Genomic DNA, 18,989 nt, shown 5'->3' with positions numbered 1-18,989 from the left:
AGCTTTTAACACCTGGCTTGCTCAGATTGACATCAAGGCTGGAATTTCACACCCTCCCTAGGAGCAGACCAGCAGGTATGGAGGGGTTTTGGACAGGGTAGTGAGGATGTAAGATACTGCATTAATGACACAGGGTGATCATCCAGTCAGCATTTCAATCATTCATCATTTAACATTTGAGTTAAGGTTTTGATCATGTTTCTATTACCTCCAGCATAAAATAGAGTTCACCCAGAAGCAACAAGAACTCCTGAGACATATCCTCGATGCTTTCTCCAAGTATCGAATCCCTCAGGAAGTGACCAGGAAGTTGGTAAGTGATTAGAGGAAGAATGTGCCTTTATTTAGTGTTGTTTTACATCTTTGGCACATCCCAAAAGCAAATGTACTGATCTTTTCTCTTTCACATTTGCTCAATCTTTGCTACGTTGACAAGACCGATATGCAGTCAATTTTGACAGAGCATAATTCACACCAAGAGCAAATGAATGAACAACTATATAAATTTATGTTTTGTACATTCAGCTACTGGGAGAATATTGGCTAAGACAGAGATCCCGAACATTTTCAATTTCTCTCTTCTTTGGGACCAATGACCAAATTCCTGAAACGTGTAGATTTTTAAAACAGTATAATGTGAATTTCATAAAAATCCAAAGCAATAAATTGATCATTTAAATAAATGAGCATTTAGTAAAAACGACCATTAAAAAGTGCCAAGCAATAGCGTACTTCATAATGTAAGATTCATTTGTATTTCTTGACTTGGCAGCTGCATTGAAATAGGATGTTATCATTGTAATCTATTCCTGTTTGTGCTCTCAATTTAAGTAGCAACCATTGCAATGAAGTCAGAACTGGATGAACCTTATAATATTACTGCCAGTTCTCCCATGTGCACTTACGGAATGGTCCCATTGTCCTGTGGCCCCAAATCTGGATCACAGAATGAGTAACTACCCACCCACTAATCCCCAAAGCCTGTCCACCATCTACAAGGCACAAGTCAGGAGTGTGATGGAATATTCCCCACTCGCCTGGATGGTTGCAGATCCAACAGTAAGACAATACTACTTATACCAAAGCAGGCTGCTTGATTGGCACCACATCCATAAATATGTTCCATTACCAATGCTCAATAGCAGCAGTGTGTACTACCTACATCATGCACTGCAGAAATTGACCAAGGCTCCTGAGACATTACCTTTCAAATGCATGACCACTTCCATCTAGAAAGACAAGGGCAGCAAATGCATGGGAACACTACCCCCTTCAAGTTCCCCTCCAAACTGCTCACCATCCTGACTTGGAAGTATATTGTCATTCCTTCACTATCATTGAGTGAAAATCCTGGAATTCCCTCCCTAATGGCATTGTGGGAGTCCCATTTCAAAGGTAGCTCTACTCCACCTTCTTGAGGGAGATGAGGGATGGACAACAAAAAATTGTTGCAGGGGATGCCCAGTCAAGTCAACGTCGTCTTATCAGACCATAGGGCTGCTCTCTCATTAGAGAGAGTGGTGGATTTAACAAGAGGGCTACCATGCCTCAGGAGAGGGGAGGAGTTGAGAAGGAGAGTCCTTCATGGTAACCTGATGGTGATAGGGATTGAACCCATTACTTCACACTGCTTTGCTAACTGATTCCAAACAGACCCGTTAGACGATAACCTGGTGTCATGTGACTTCTGACTTTATCCACCCCAGCCCAACACCCGGGCATCATGACCTTACGACCAACTGAGCTTAAAGTGACCTCCTGCCAGGTCTCCCCAGGTCCCTGACTGCAGGAAAAACCAAATGAAATTCAGTGCAACAGCTCTGGCTAGCGTAACGGATCAGGCTGGATTGTGTTAAATTCCTACTGCTGAGCCATTCTACAATCTCATAAAACCATAAGAAGGAGACATACAAAAAAAGTTTCACAGTTTGAATCCAAGTGTGCAATCTTTTTCTACATCTCTAGGAAGTGGTAGATGCTGGTGCAGTTACAACATTTAAAAGACTTTTGGACAAGTCCATGGGTGGGAAAGGTTTAGAGGGGTATGGGCCAAACGCAGACAAACGAGACTAGTTCAGTTTAGGAAACCTGGTTGGTGTTGCCAAGTTATGCCAAAGGGGCTGTTTCCATCCTGTATACCTCTGCGACTCCATATCTGAGATATCCTCAGCACCTGTTAGGAAAAATAGGGGTGATATTGACCTACTCAAGGAGAGTGTTGACTGCTCTGTGTGTGTGTGTGTCTCTCCAGCTACAGCAGAGAAGCAGTGCTGAGGAAAACTTCCTCCTGCTCACTGAAACAGCCACCAGCCATGTACAGGTGCTTGTCGAATTCACAAAGAAATTGCCCGGTAAGTGACCTGACTTGTCGTTTCTTTCATTCCATTCCTAGGGGCCTGAGGTTTTCTCATAAGCTTGACATTTATTGCCAGTCCCTCAGCACCCCTTGAGAAGGTGGTAGGGGCTGCTTTTTACTTTGCGAAGACCTTGTTACAACTGAAGGACTTGCCTTGGGGAGCTGGTGAAGAGGTAGCCTTGTGGGACCACAAATAGACCCAGGCTATAAGGGCAGAGGGTTCCTTCGCTAAAGGGACTTAAGTGAACTAATAGGGATTATAACAATGTAAGCTTATGTAGTTTAGGAGGAGATGCAGAATCAAATAATTTGAGTAGAGGAAGTACTGGAGAGCATAGTACATCCCATAATGATTTGAATCCTTCCCCCATAGGAAATTGACACATTAGAGGGAGCATTTACTGAACAAATGGAAGATGAAATTCTCAGCTATTATCTTCAATGTATTTGTACAATTGTGTTCACATCAACCCATTCCCTCTGCTAGTGAGCGCCATACTCTCACACTGCTCTCTGTGTAAAACCATTTTGCTTCAAGTCCCATTTGGATTTATTAGTGACTTTCTCATAATTATGGACCCTAGTTTTGGAAATTCCGTAAGACAGGAATTGGGCTAACAATGGAGTGGCCGTGGTAAGAGTCTTGGAGAAATGGGTCTTTCTGCTCCAGTGACATTACTGCTAAACCACGACACTTCATTCCCCAGGTCTTCAGGGTCTTCTCTCCATGAAGGCAGACATAGGTGATAAAATTGAGCATCACTTCCAATGCACCAGCCAGCCTCTGGACAATTGAGGAAAAGAGGATTTAAAGGTGCGAATTTCAAACCTCAGGCTAAGGCCAGGGTTTTCCAGGCTGCAGTGATTCCTGAGCTCCTAAAGACTGCAGTATATTTGGACAATCTGTTGCAGGCAATTCAAAGCACTGGAGGAGTAACACCAGAGGATGACCCTTCAAATCTAATGCTAAGAAAGATGGTCCTACAGGAAGGTCCCATACCGAGCCATAGGGAAGGTGATGGCCTAGTGGTATTACAGCTGGACTGTTCATCCTGAACCCAGACAATGTTCTGATGATCTGGGTTCAAATCCCAACATGGCAGATGATGGAATTTGGATTCAACAAATATCTGACATTACGGTCTAATGACGACTGTGAATCCATTGTTGATTGTCAGAAAAACCCATCTGGTTTACTCATGTTCTATGGGGAAGGAAACTGCCATCCTTACCTGGTCTGGCCTACGTGTGACTCCAGACCCACAGATATGTGGTTGACTCTTAACTTGCCCTCTGGGCAATTAGGAGATGGGCAATAAATGCTTCCTGGCCAGCCATGCCCTCATCCCCTGAATGAATAAAGGAAGCCAATCTGCCTGGTAGCAAGGGGTGAATCAAACTAGGTGTAGAGGTGCTGGTGTTGGACTGCAGTGGCCAAGGTCAGAAATCGCACAACTCGATGGGTTGTTTGAAATCGCAAGATTTCAGAGCTCTGCTCCTTTGTCAGGGGAAGTTATACTTTACAAGGGAGCAACGCCCCCAAAAGCTTGTGATATAACTATAACCTGGTGTTGTGTGACTTCTGATTTTGAGTCAATTAAAACCAGCTCCATGAGATGGCGGGGGGGGGACAAGGGGATGGACATGTGGGGGGTCCCATGCCTGACAAGCTCCCCATTACTAGTTTAACATCTATCTATCTCCTCCTTCAATCTTTTCATTGCAACCACTGTACTCTCAGACAGTGAGCTCCACAGATTCACAGGCCCTTCAGGGAAGTAATTCCTCTTCATCTTCGTTTGAAATATGTCTCACTCTAGTCTCAAAGGATGACCTGTCGTAACACACTGCCCCACATGAGGAAACATCCTCACTGTGTGTACTTTGTTAATCCCCTTTAGCATCCTATATGCCTTAATTAGATGCCCCGTCATTCTTCCTAACTTGACTCAGTACATCTCTCAATTTTTTTTAATCCACGGGATGGGGGCATCACTGGCCAGGCCAGCATTTATTGCCCGGAGTGCAGTTAAGAGTCAACCACATTGCTGTGGGTCTGGAGTCACATGTAGGCCAGACCAGGTAAGGATGGCAGATTTCATTCCCTAAGGACATTAGTGAACCAGATGGGTTTTTCAATGCAATCCACACCATCATTATCAGACTGTTCATATCAGATTTTTAGTTGAATATAAATTCTACCATCGGCCACAACAGATTCAAACCCAGGTCTCAGGTTCATTACTGCGCCCTACTGGATTAAAAGTCTCGCAATAATACCATTGCTTCCCCATACCTGCCTAATCTGTCCTCATAAGACCCATCTTTCACCTCTGGAATTAATCGAGTGAACCTTTTCTGAACTTCCTCCTTGGAAGTATCTTTTGCCCAAAGATATGGCAGTCAAAGGGGCAGTAGTTAAAATTGGGGAGGCACAAGAGGCCAGAGTTGGAGGATGGTGGAGGCCTCAGAAGGGGTAAGGTTGCAGGTAAACAGAGAAGGGGGGGGTGGGGGAGACCATGGAGAGACTCGGATTGGTGTCCTCATTGCAATGAATGATCAAATCCAACAAAGGGCTACACTGAGAGCACCACAAGGTTCCCAACCAGAGGGCACAGGAGGAAATGGGTTGTGAGCTACACAGGCATGAGATACACATGGTTCAGAGGCAATGTAGGTGAGAGGAACAGATCCATGCCTGACTTCCTCTTCACTGGGGAGAGCGAGCACACAATGGGAAATCATACGTACCTAGTGTTGAAACCCCATTGGGGTGGCACAGTGGTTAGCACTGCTGCCTCACAGTATCAGGGGCCTGGGTTCAATCCCACCCTCGGTCGACTGTCTGTGTGGAGTTTGCACATTCTCTTTGTGTCTGCGTGGGTTTGCTCCCAGTGTTCCGGTTTCCTCCCATAGCCCAAAGGTATGCAGGGTAGGTGGATTGGCCATGCTAAATTGCCCCATAGTATCCAGCGATATAGAGGCTAAGGGGGTTAGCCATGGTTAATGCAGGGCTATGGGGATAGGGTAGGGAGTCTGGGTGGGGATATTCTTTGGAGGGTTGGTGTGGCCTTGATGGGCCAAATGGCCTGCTTTCACACTGTAGGGATTCTGTAAAAAGTCAGGGTTAATCTCTGCTTTGTACAATCACGGCAGCCATTTTCTATAATTATAGTGAATTTATTCATCAATTATAGTGATCAGTCTCGATCAATCAGAGAAAAAATTTGAGCTTTAGATGGAGGGCTTTGGAAATTGTCAGTCCAAAGTTATTTCTTCTTGAAAAGACTCCACTCACCACAGTTTTTAATTGAATACTGTGTCTGAAAATATGGTTTTCTGGAAGGAATTGATCTTACTTGCAATAGGATGGAGCCTACACTCACAGCTTCCAGGCTTTCGCTCTGGAAAATGGATTTTTCCATAGGCTAACAGTTAGCGCAGTTGGCTGGACAACTGGTTTGCAATGCAGAGTGGCACCAATCAGGGTGTGACTAATTCCTCAACTGGGCTGAGGTGACCCTGAAGAACCCATGCTCTCAACCTTGAAGTATGTTGACCCTCATGGGTGAGACCACCACACTCTCTCTCTCTCTGTCTATCTGTCTGCCTCTCTCTATCTCTATCTCTCTAGTAAGAGAGAAACCCTTTGGTCATCTGGGTCTATGGTGACTGAGCACTCCCAGTGAAATGAGGAGCATTGGCCATGGCTGTGGTGGATAATACTGCCTCTCCATTACTCTGCAGGGTTCCAGACATTGGACAACGAGGATCAGATTGCCTTGCTGAAAGGTTCTGCTGTTGAGGCCATGTTCCTTCGGTCAGCTCAGATATTCAGCAGGAAGATCCCCTCCCAGCAGAGTAAATTGCTGGAAGATCGAATTCGTCACAGTGGTAAGTCTGAAGAACCTACATGGAATTTCTATCAGTCCATGTCAGGAGGTGTTGGGCTGCACCCAGGGTAATTGTCACGACCAGGGTACACTTAACATCGGCAGATATTGACTTGTTTGATGTTTGTTTTGAGCTACTGAAAAACGTAATAAGGCACTCAGGATAACAAAGTGTGAAGCTGGATGAACACAGCAGGCCAAGCAGCATCTCAGGAGCACAAAAGCTGATGTTTCGGGCCTAGACCCTTCATCAGAGAGGGAGATGGGGAGAGGGTTCTGGAATAAATAGCGAGAGAGGGGGAGGCGGACCGAAGATGGATAGAGGAGAAGATAGGTGGAGAGGAGAGCATAGGTGGGGAGGTGGGGAGGGGATAGGTCAGTCTGGGGAGGACGGACAGGTCACGGAGGCGGGATGAGGTTGGTAGGTGGGAAATGGAGGTGCGGCTTGAGGTGGGAGGATCCCAATCCGCACTAACTGATTAAGCCTAGATGTGGCTCAAAGGAAAGTAAGCAGGTGCCACACAAAACTGGACGCAATATATACAAAAAAAAACAACAGACATCACACAAAGACTTAGACACCGAACTGGGATAAACAAGGAGCAAGCATTTTTATGCAGTGTAAATAAAACCTCTTGCTCAATATCATCTATGCAGAGCTCTGGGATATGAAGTATTCAACAAATTAATAAATACACAACTGATACCACTCTCACACCTCAGTCATGGGGGTGTGGATTTGGTGCAAAATCCCATCAGGGCAGGTGGTGCAACTTGAATTGAATATACACCCCAGAATTAGAAAGCTAGTCTAATTTTGGCCAGATAACATTGTCAATTGTTTTAACAACCCATTTGGTTTACTGATGCCTTTTGGGGAAGGAAATAATTTCTCCTTGTCTACTCTATATGTAGCTTTGGACCCATTTCCTGACTGGCCTCAGGCAATGAATAACATGCATCTCATTAATGAATTTTAATAAGTGTAACGTATTTGTAAATATTAAGGTGTTTGTAAACCAGCTGGGTTTTTATTCTAACTGTATAAAAAAAAATTCGTGGGATGTGGGAACCAGCATTTAGTGATCATTATCGCTGACGCAAGTATTTTGTTTCATGTTTATTAATTAACTGAACGGTCAACGTTGAATGTGCTAGGATTTGAACTTGAACTTGGTGATTCATGAACAAGGGCGCAGTCTGAGAATTAGGGTCAGACCATTCAGGAGAGATGTTAGGCACAAAGGGTGGGTGAGGTTTGAAACTCTCTTCCACAGATGGCAGTGGATGCTGGATCAGTCGTGAATTTTAAACCTGAGTGAGATACATTTTTGTTAAACAAAAGGTATAAAGGGATAAGGGCCTAAGGCAGGGATATGAAGTTGGACTGTGGATCAGTCGTGGTCTCGTTGAATGATGGATAGGGGATGGGTTGAGGGGCTGAATGGCCTACTCTTGTTCCTATATGTTCTTAATTTCCTATCTCTAGGCTGCCCTGGTAACTAGATTACTTGCTAGTCCAGTACCATTACCACTAGACTTCCATTCAGGTCAGAAATTCCAATATATTTCCCTGATGAGCTATCGGGAATGGAGAGAGAGGGAGAGGGTTGTTGCCACATTGCTGGGAGGGACAGTGCTTTGCGATGTTGACTCCTGCATCCTTGACCAGGCTCCTACATTGACGATAACAGCAAACAAATGGTAACTCAACGATCAGCAATAAATACAACCCAAACATTTGAGACTGGCTCCCAAACGCAGTGTTATGTTTCTGCTCAGAAATACACAACACGGTTCCTGCTTACAGCATTTCAGTCACAATCCTGACTTTGTGCTCCAGGTAACACTTTGTTTTTGTTACAAATCAAACTAACAGAATAGGTCAGAGTCAGCATGGATTTACGAAGGGGAAATCGTGCTTGACTAATCTTCTGGAATTTTTTGAGGATGTAACTATGAAGATGGACAAGGGAGAACCAGTGGATGTAGTGTACCTGGATTTTCAGAAAGCCTTTGATAAAGTCCGGCATAGGAGATTAGTGAGCAAAATTAGGGCACATGGTACTGGGGGCAAAATACTGACTTGGATTGAAAATTGGCTGGCTGATAGGAAGCAAAGAGTAGTGATAAACGGATCCCTTTCTGAATGGCAGGCAGTGACCAGTGGGTTTCCACAAGGTTCGGTGCTGGGACTACAGCTATTTACAATATACATTAATGATATATATGCAGGCATTAAAAGTAATATTATCAAATTTGCTGATGACGCAAAGCTGGGTGGCAGTGTGAAATGTGAGGAAGATGTTATGAGAATACAGAGTGACTTGGACAGGCTGGATGAGTGGACAGATGCATGGCAGATGCAGTTTAATGTGGATAAATGTGTGGTTATCTACTTTGGTGGCAAGAACAGGAAGGCAGATTACTATCTAAATGGAGTCAAGTTAGTTAAAAGGGAAGTACAACGAGATCTGGGTGTTCTTGTACATCAGTCAATGAAAGCAAGCATGCAGGTACGGCAGGCAGTGAAGAAAGCTAATAGCATGCTGCCCTTCATAACAAGAGGAATTGAGTATAGGAGCAAAGAGGTCCTTCTGCAGCTGTGCAGGGCCCTGGTGAGACCGCACCTGGAGTATTGTGTGCAGTTTTGGTCTCCAAATTTGAGGAAGGACATTCTTGCTATTGAGGGAGTGCAGCGTAGGTTCACAAGGTCAATCCACGGAATGGCGGGACTATCACATGTTGAAAGATTGGAGCGACTGGGCTTGTATACACTTGAGTTTAGAAGGATGAGAGAGGATCTGATTGAGACATATAAGATTATTAAGGGATTGGACACTCTGGAGGCAGGAAACATGTTTCCGCTGATGGGTGAGTCCAGAACCAGAGGACACAGTTTAAAAATAAGGGGTAGGCCATTTAGAACAGAGCTGAGGAAAAATTTCTTCACCCAGAGAGTGGTGGATATATGGAATGCTCTGGCCCAGAAGGCAGTGGAGGCCAACACTCTGGATATTTTCAAGAAAGAGATAGATAGAGCTCTTAAAGATAGTGGAATCAAGGGCTATGGGGATAAGGCATGAACAGGATACTGATTGTGGATGATCAGCCATGAAGATATTGAATGGTGGTGCTGGCTCGAAGGGCCGAATGGCCTACTCCTGCAACTATTATCTATTGTCTATTGTCAAACTTAAACACAGTCAAAAGTCGAGGAAATTGGACTCTAGTTACACCTGGTAAGATTTAAGCAGCGTGTGTGGCTAAGCTGATATGGATTTTGTTTTGCCTATTTAAAATATTGGCCTTAAAGGCACAGGTTGCATTAGCAACCAGAGATCAGAATCAAATTGTTTACACGCTGATGAGCAATGCCACGGGGGATCTGCCGAGAAGTGTTAATAATCTGGAGTATCACAGCTGGTTGTACCGAGCGATTCTCAATTGAAAATATTTTCAATTATTGGTGAGGAAGGGTTTGAAAAGGAACAAACAGGGCATCAGAATCTTTCCAGCACTGTTAGGACACAGGGGCTTACAGCTAAAGTTTGAGCTTGGTCATTTGCAGGAGAAGTTGGCAAGTGTGGAACTCTCTTGTCGTAAGGTGGCAAAGACTGGAGCTCAACTTTCATAGAATCATAGAATCCCTACAGTGCGGAACAGGCCATTTGGCCCATCGAGTCTGCACCAACCCGCCGAAGAACATCCCACCCAGTCCCACCCCTCTATCCTCTCCCAGAAACCCTGTGTTTCCTGTCACTAACTCACCCAGCCTGCACATCCCTGGATGCTATCAGCAATTTAGGACAGATGTGCCCTTTCAGAGCTGTTTAGTTTTACAGTTCCACAGGGAACCAGGCTGCTTGGGTGCTGTTCAAATGCAGGTCGGCCATGATCTTATTGAACATTGATAGAGGTGTACAAGATGATGAGAGGCTTAGATAGAGTGGATAGTCAGAGACTTTTCCCAGGGCAGAAGTGACTATTACAAGGGGGCATATTTTAAGGTGATTGGAGGAAGGTATGGGGGATGTCACACGTAGGTTCTTCACACAGAGAGTCGTGGGTGTCTGGAATGAGCTGCCAGCAGTGGTAGTGGAGTCAGATACTTTAGAGACTTTTAAGTGACTCTTGCATAGGCACATGGAGAATAGTAAAATGCAGAACATTCAGGGTAGATTGAACTTAGTAGGATAATAGGTCAGCACAACATAATGGGCCGAAGGGCCTGTACTGTACTGTACTGTACTATGCTCTATGCTCTGTGCTCTGTGTTCTGTGCTTTCTGTTCTATGCTCTGTGCTCTATGGTCTATGGTCTATGGTCTATGTTCTAACAGCGGAAGGGGGTGAAAGGGCTGAATGGCCCGTTCCCACAATCCTAGGAATGTTTCAAAGCCCAGCCTATTAAAACCTTTGGACTTTTTTTCACCAGGGAGGAGAACAATTCCTATTTAACAGCAGCTGCAGTGATATTGAGTACAATTCATTGTTATTGGTGTAAATATGTTCCCAGTTTTACACTTTACACACCTGTGTTGTGAACTCAGAATTGCTAGGAGTAACAATATCTAGCAATTTATCCAGGCTTTTGATCAAACAACGACATGAATAATGCATGTTGTAGCTTGAAACGAGGTCTCAGAAAAGATAAATATTTCAGTGCACAGTATTGTCCGCATTCTACTGCTCTGTATTTAAATCAATGGCACAGAGAGAGTGAGAGAGAGAGACAGAGTTCCACTGTTATCCTGGAGTTTGATTTCAGGTTGTTTGAGGACGTGGTTTATGTTTGATGTCCTTACTGCTGTGACTGAGAAAAACTGATCAAGCCGCGCTAAAACAAGCTCTTACACATGGAGATATGTGGGTAGAGTTCGGACACACTGGATATTGTGGCAGTAATATTTTCAGTGACATAGCAACATTCAGAGCACTGCACACCCCTTCTATTGAAACAATATAGAACATAGAACATAGAAAAGTACAGCACAGTACAGGCCCTTCGGCCCATGATGTTGTGTCGTGGAATAATCCTAATCCAAAAATAAAATAACCTAACCTACATTCCCCTCAATTCACTGCTGTCCGTGTGCATGTCCAGCAGTCGCTTAAGTGTCACTAATGACTCCGCTTCCACGGCTACCACTGGTAAACTATTCCATGCGCTCACAACTCTCTGGGTGAAGAACCTCCCTCTGATGTCTCCCCTATCCCTTCCTCCTAAAACCTTAAAACTATGACCCCTCATGGCAGTCAATCCTGCCCTGGGGAAAAGTCTCTGGCTATCGACTCTATCCATGCCTCTCATTACCTTGTACACCTCGATCAGGTCACCTCTCTTCCTCCTTCTCTCCAGTGAGAAAAGTCCGAGCTCAGTCAACCTCTCCTCGTAAGACAAGCCCTCCAGTCCAGGCAGCAGCCTGGTAAATCTCCTTTGCACCCTCTCCAAAGCCTCCACACCTTTCCTATAATAGGGCGACCAGAACTGGACACAATATTCCATGTGTGGTCTCACCAGGGTTTTGTAGAGCTGCAGCATAACCTCGCGGCTCTTAAACTCGACCCACTGTTAATGAAAGCCAAAACACCATATGGTCTCTTAACAACCTTATCCACCTGGGTGGCAACTTTGAGGGAGCTATGCACTTGAACACCAAGATCCTGCTGTTCCTCCTCACTGCCAGGAATCCTGCCTTTAATCCTATATTCAGCATTTAAGTTCGACCTTCCAAAATGCATCACTTCGCATTTATCCAGGTTGAACTCCATATGCCATTTCTCAGCCCAGCTCTGCATTCTGTCAATGTCAAATGTTCCTATCCTGATGATAGTGGCTCAGCAAATATTCCCACTGCATCCAAACTGATCCAAACAGTAAATGCGCCAGTGATTACCAAATCTCACCCACAACAAGCCTTTCCCCCCCAAGTTGAATACAAAGTGGTAATGAAGACTGATGGAGGCAAATCGGTAGACATTATTTATATGGTCAAAAATCACATGGCATCAGGTTACAGTCCAACAGATTTATTTGAAAATATTTGCTTCTAGACTGCAGCTCCTTCATCAGTTGTAGTGAGAGGGGCATCGAGGCACAGAATTTATAAGTAAAAAATCAAACGATCATTCAACTGTTGCAAAGGGTACCCTATTGGTGATGCCCCATCTCTGTCTTCTGAGGAGCTTATTACAGTTTCTCTCTGTGGCTCGTTGGAACTGGTGATCAATGAGCTGAGCATTGTATCCCATTCCTATGAGGGCATCCTTCAATGTGTCAGTCTCGTTCTCCTCATCTGAGCAGCTCCTGTGCATGTGTGGGGCTTGTCCATAGAGATGGCTGTTTTAATTTAAGATGGAAGCTAGAGAAGTGCAGCATCGTGAGATTATCCATGGGCTTGTGGTAGAGTGAGGTACAAAGCTGTCCGTCCCTGATGGAGATACATATGTACAAGAATGAGACTGATTCTGAAAAAGTAGTCCATGGTAAGTCTGGTGATGGGATGAAACTTGTTGATAGCACTATGTAGTTGTTTCTCACCATGAGTACAGAGGTAAAAAAATATCATCAATGTGTCTGGTGTATAACATTGGTTGGAGGTTCTGAGCAGCAAAGAAACCTTGTTCAAATTTGTGCATGAAAATGTTGGCATACTGGGGAGCGAACCTGGTCCCCAAGGCTGTTCCATGTGTCTAAATGAAGAACTGGCTGTCGAAGGTGAAGACGTTGTGCTCGAGGATGAGCGGGTGAGTTGTAGGATAGCGTCTGGAAATTGGTATTGAGTACTGAAGCTGAGCGCTGAGTATTGACTACTCAGAAAAGGTAGCCTGTTCTATTCTATATGACAATGGCTCCTCCTTCGTCTGCTGGTTTGATGACAATGTTGCAATTGGTTCTGAGTGCACAGATGGCATTGCGTTGTGCCTCGGTGATGTTTTGTGCCACCTTGTGAGTGTGGCTGATGGATCTGGCGTTCATGCTTTCTCTGATGGCCTGAGTATACGTGTCAAACCCCGGGCAATGGCCCTCAAAGGGGCCCAATCCAACTCCTTCTGTGTCTGCTCCTCCATGAATCTCTCTGTCGACAGATCCGGTTCATTGGTTGTCTCATTGGGCTTGTTGCTGAAATCTTGGAAGAATTCCCAGAATCTCATTTGTCTGATGAATTCTTCTGTGTGTGCCCCGAGACCAATAGGACACATTTTGTTGATGGGGCAAAAATTGAGTCCTCGGCTGAGAACTTTGATCCCATCTGGTTGTTGGGTGTGGTCAGATACGTTGATGTTGGATTTTCCTTGTGGTGCTACCACCTTCAACTGGGGTACCGTGGAGACTTAGTTATTGCAGGTGGTGATGCTGACTTTCCCCAGCTTCTTGCCCTTGATGTGCATGTAGGTGGTGTAGTTCCATTGCCTCATCTGTTTGGCAGTGTCTCATAACTGCACTGCTGTATCCTGAGCACAAGTTGGGAATATGGACTCTACCTCGCTTTCAGGATTGTGCCACCTGCTGTGGAGTTGGTGTATGAGATAATTGAGGAGTTTGTGTACGCGATGGTCGAGGAGTTTGCGTACGCGATGGTCGTGGGGTTTGTGTACGCGATGTTCGAGAGTTTGCTTATGCGATGGTCAAGGAGTTTGCGTACGTGATGGTTGAGGAGTTTGCGTACGCGGTGGTCGAGGAGTTTGCGTACGCGGTGGTCGAGGAGTTTGCGTAAGCGGTGGTCGAGGAGTTTGCATATGCGATGGTTGAGGAGTTTGCGTAAGCGGTGGTCAAGGAGTTTGAGTACGCGATGGTCGAGGAGTTTGAGTACGAGATGGTTGAGGAGTTTGAGTACGAGATGGTGGAGGAGTTTGTGTACGAGATGGTTGAGGAGTTTGCGTTAGCAATGGTCGAGGAGTTTGTGTACGAGATGGTTGAGGAGTTTGTGTACGAGATGGTTGAGGAGTTTGTGTACGAGATGGTCGAGGAGTTTGAGTACGAGATGGTTGAGGAGTTTGTGTACGAGATGATTGAGGAATTTGTTTATGAGATGGTTGAGGGCTTTGCCAGAGATGTGACAGCAAAGTCACACAGTGTAATCTGTGTTGTAGGTCGACTTGAGTGGGTCTGTGATCTGTCATCCTTTCGGGATCTTTCTTCTTTTCCTGAATTTCTGTACAAACTTGATGCCTGTGTCGATATGCACAATCTTCTTGGACATTCTCTCCCCTCGAGCTGGCAGTTGGTGTGCCAATGATAGCTGTGACGGGGAGGTGCTGGTGTTGAACTGAGGTGGACCAAGTCAGGAGTCGCACGGCACTAAGTTACAGTCCAACAGATTTATTTGAAAACACTAGCTTTCAAAGCATTGCTGTTTCATCAGGTGTAGCTAGAGAGGCACCAAAGGCACAAAATTTATAAGTTAAAGCTCTAAGGATCATACAACTGATGTGAAAGTATTGAAGAAACCAAAAATGGCTGGCTGACTCCCTCCTGTTAAATCTATCATCAGTTAGAAAGGAGGTGCGGGTTTTGACTGATTAATATGCATATCCAAGAAATTCTTTCAACTCACTTCATCTTTAACAATAAGGAAAAATGATTTGCATTTGTACAGTACCATTTACAATCTCTGGACTAATCTGATCAATGAAGTATTTTTGAAGAATGTTTCGAGTGTAACAAAGCAATCAGAATGTACACAGGGGTATCCCAAAAACAACAATGCAATAACTACCAGGTTAAAAATAGAGATTGCTGGAAAAGCTCAGCAGGTCTGGCAGCATCTGTGAACAGAAAACAGAGTTAATATTTTGGTTCCTGTGACACTTCCTCAGAACTTGCAGCTCTTCTGTTTTGCACACAATGTTTGAGCGATAAACATTGGCCAAACTGTTTCTGGATGTTTTCAAAAACATATTCTCTGACAGTGCAGCACTCCCTCAGCGCTGACCCTCCAACAGTGCGGCACTCCCTCAGTACTGACCCTCTGACAGTGCAGCACTCCGTCAGCGCTGACCCTCCAACAGTGCGGCACTCCCTCAGTACTGACCCTCTGACAGTGCGGCATTCCCTCAGTACTGACCCTCTGACAGTGCGGCACTCCCTCAGCACTGACCCTCTGACAGTGCGGCACTCCCTCAGCACTGACCCTCCGACAGTGCGGCACTCCCTCAGCGCTGACCCTCCAACAATGCGGCACTCCCTCAGTGCTGACCCTCTGACTGGGCGGCACTCCCTCAGTACTGACCCTCTGACAGTGCGGCATTCCCTCAGTACTGACCGTCCGACAGTGCGGCATTCCCTCAGTACTGACCGTCCGACAGTGCGGCACTCCCTCAGCACTGACCCTCTGACAGTGCGGCACTCCCTCAGTACTGACCCTCCGACAGTGCGGCACTCCCTCAGTACTGACCCTGCGACAGTGCGGCACTCCCTTAGCACTGACCCTCCGACAGTGCGGCACTCCCTCAGCACTGACCCTCCGACAGTGCGGCGATCCCTCAGCACTGACCCTCTGACAGTGCGGCATTCCCTCAGCACTGACCCTCCGACAGTGCGGCACACCCTCAGCACTGACCCTCCAACAGTGCGACGCTCCCTCATACTGAACCTCCGACAGTGCGGCACTCCCTCAGCACTTACCCTCTGACGGTGCGGCACTCCCTCAGCACTTACCCTCTGACGGTGCGGCACTCCCTCAGCACTGACCCCCTGACAGTGCAGCGCTCCCTCAGCACTGACCCCCTGACAGTGCGGCACTGCCTCGGCACTGCCTCTGGACTATCTGCTGGACGTTCTGAAACTCATTTTAACCATCAGCTGAGGTAAGTTTTGACATCTTTTTATCCAGTACCAGCTGATCTCTCCTGCTTCACAGGATTGATTCCTCTGGTTGTCAGCCCCTGATGTGCGTCCCTTGTTTTCGGTAGAGTGAAGCAATTCTTTCGAGAATCCGGTTTGAAATGGCAGTGCTGTGGAGTTGACATCCCTCCATGGATTGGGCAGATAATTGTTTGTTAAGCTGGACAGTGGAGAGCGAAATGATTATCTCGTGCTTTTGTCTGGGAGACACAGTCGGGGTGTGATAAATGACACATTCCTGCCTGAACTGTCCAGATAGGACCTTCACACTGTCACCTCTCAACTTTTTAACTTAAGGTCAGTCTAATGAATAATTCACTTGCGTGCTTCAGATTCTGCAAAAATCTATAATGAATTCTTAATATTCTGTTGGCTGAATGGTGTTGTGTCTGATCTTGCCTTTATGACAGAAGCATTTATTCATAGGAGATGGATGAGTTCTTTCTTCAAACAAAGGGCAGCTTTTTTCATATCTGAGAACAATACAAATGGATGTCTTTCCCTTTGCTGTGCAGAATATTATGATCTTTACGCCCACGTGAGAGTTGAAGCATGAGGAACTTGAAAGGTTTTCAAAGCATGAAATTTGTATTCATTCTGATGGCAGAGTCCTGATGATATTTTCTCAGCTGTGCGTCAAACTTCCCAAATTAAACCTTCAATTTACCTGAGGCTCCCTGGTGTGTGCACGCACCGTGTAATCTTATCATTCAGATACCAGTCCCCAATTAACACTTTGCAGTAAAGTTTGCGTTTGCACGAGAGAAGGTGCAGAGGAGACCAAGCAAGGCATTGGAGAATTTCAGTTCAAGTGTAATATCGTGGAATGCCATCGATCCGAAATTGAACACAAAATGCTGGAGAAACTCAGCAGGGTTTTATTTTAGAAGAATGAGATGAGATCTATTGGCTGTGCCTAGGATGCTAGGCCGGGGTGTGTGGGGTTGGTTGGCTTGGAATGCAATGTGACACCAACAGTGAGGTCACCATGAAATATTCTCACTCTTAATCTCTTCCCTTAGTCGAGGCCTGGTGACCCTTAGCTTAAACCACCATCAGTCACATCTCTCCAATGAGAGAGCAGCCCTATGGTGGGATAAGGCAATGGTAATGTTACTTTGATAAGATGCTAAAGGGGACTGACAAAGACGATGTAGAGATGACGTTGCCTCGTGTGGGGCAACCTGGAATGAGAAGTCATAGTTTTCGGATGAGGAGCCGCAGGTTTAAAACTGAGATGAGGAGAAATTACCTCTCTCAAAGGATTGCGGATCTGAGGAATTCACTGCCCCAGAGTGAGGTGGACGTTGAGTAAATTTAAGGAGGTGATAGAGAGGTTTTGAAAGTTTATGGAGAGCGGGCTGCAAAGTGGAGATGAGACTGAGGTGAGATCAGCTATGTTTGTATTAAATGGGGGAGCAGGCTCGAAGGGCTGAATGGCCTACTCCTGCACTTTGTTCTTAAGTTCTTGTCTCTGGCAGCATCAGTGGAGTTTACAGGAAGAGTTGTATGGGATCCGAAATACCAACTGTGTTTCTCTCGTCCTGCAGATACTGAATTTCTCCAGCACTTGCTGTTTTTTCATTCCTTTTACCTCGAAGGAAAGACCAGTGAGGCTTGGGTCTGTTTCCTCTTGAAGAGATGAGGGTGACGGTATATTTAACTGAGGTGAATGAAACAACTCCACAGAGGCCGGTATCCTGTCACCAAGTCACACTTTATTTACACATGGAGAGTCCTTGACACTGATCCAGCTCTTACAGAGCCAGCTCTCAGAGTGAAGGGGATCCCTGAACCTCCTGTTCTTATCTCTCAACCAGGGGTCCCTGATCAAACACCCAGGTTAACGGCCCCAGTCAGGGAACTCCTATTCTAGGAGGTCCATCTGGCTGACCTCGCTATAATCAGTATGGTGTATAACATTACAATGGAGGTCAGTTAGCTCAGTTGGCTGGATGTCTGGTTTGCAATGTAGAGTAACTCCAACAGTGTGGGCTCAATTCTCACACCAGCTTATTGTGAAGGACTCTCCTTTTCAAAATCTCCACTTACCTGAGGATATGGTGATCCTTGGGTGAAGCCCGTACCTCCATCCCTCCCCCTCGCTAATGAAATAGAAGATATAAGGTACTTTTACTTTTAAAATCGTAGTGAGGGGGATCTGGGGAATCTGGATTGATTGGTTGATTTTATTGTCACATGTAGCAAAATACAGTGAAAAGCTTTGTTTACAAGTGGTACGGGCAGATCACAGCAAATCAAAAAGACTTAGAAGCACACAGGTTACATCGCAGGGTACATTATTCGAGGCGTGAGTCCAAACATCAGTCTGGTAACGGCTGGGAAGAAGCTGTTCCTGAACCTGCTCGTGCGTGTGTTTAGGCTCCTGTATCTTCTGCCTGATGGAAGAGGCCGTGGGAGATTATTGCCAGGGTGTGACGGGTCTTTGATGATATTGGCCGCCTGTCTGCAGCAGTGAGTCATGGAAATAGAGCCCATGGATGGAAGGCCACCTTTCATGATGGTCTGGGCTGTGCACACCACCCTCTGTAATTTCTCACAGCCCTGGGTTCAGCAGTTGCCGTTCCAGGCCGTTATGCACCCGGACAGTGTGCTTTCGATCTGTAGAAGTTGGTGAGGGACCTGAAGGACATGCTGAATTTCCTGAGCCACCTGAGGGAGAAGGGACATTGTTGTGCGTATGTGACTGGCACATCTATGTGGGAAGTCCCGGGCAGCTCATCGGTTATTATCACCGTGAGGAACTTGATGCTCTTCACTCTCTCGGTCACCGTTCCGTTGGTGTAGATGGGGGCATATTCTCCTCCTTTCTGTCTGAAGGCGATGATCAGTTGCTCAGTTTTGCCAACATTAAGTGAGAGGTTGTTTTC

The 18,989-nt window shown here is 45.7% G+C and overlaps 1 protein-coding gene across 4 annotated transcripts in view; it reads left to right on the top strand.

Moving 5' to 3' along the window:
- nr1h4 (nuclear receptor subfamily 1, group H, member 4) overlaps positions 1-18,989 on the top strand; it is a 109,551-nt gene that overhangs the window by 63,333 nt on the left and 27,229 nt on the right. For all 4 annotated transcript variants that reach the window (XM_048549148.2, XM_048549149.2, XM_048549151.2 and 1 more), the window contains 3 exons: positions 215-313; positions 2,252-2,351; positions 6,104-6,250. In XM_048549148.2, the coding sequence (XP_048405105.1) occupies positions 215-313; positions 2,252-2,351; positions 6,104-6,250 (346 nt within the window). The remainder of the gene's footprint in view (positions 1-214; positions 314-2,251; positions 2,352-6,103; positions 6,251-18,989) is intronic.

This window comes from Stegostoma tigrinum, chromosome 18, assembly GCF_030684315.1.
Source record: "Stegostoma tigrinum isolate sSteTig4 chromosome 18, sSteTig4.hap1, whole genome shotgun sequence".
NCBI classification, from domain to species: Eukaryota; Metazoa; Chordata; class Chondrichthyes; order Orectolobiformes; family Stegostomatidae; genus Stegostoma; species Stegostoma tigrinum.
Note: the sequence above shows the minus strand (reverse complement) of the source record. Positions and strands in the feature narration are given on the sequence as shown.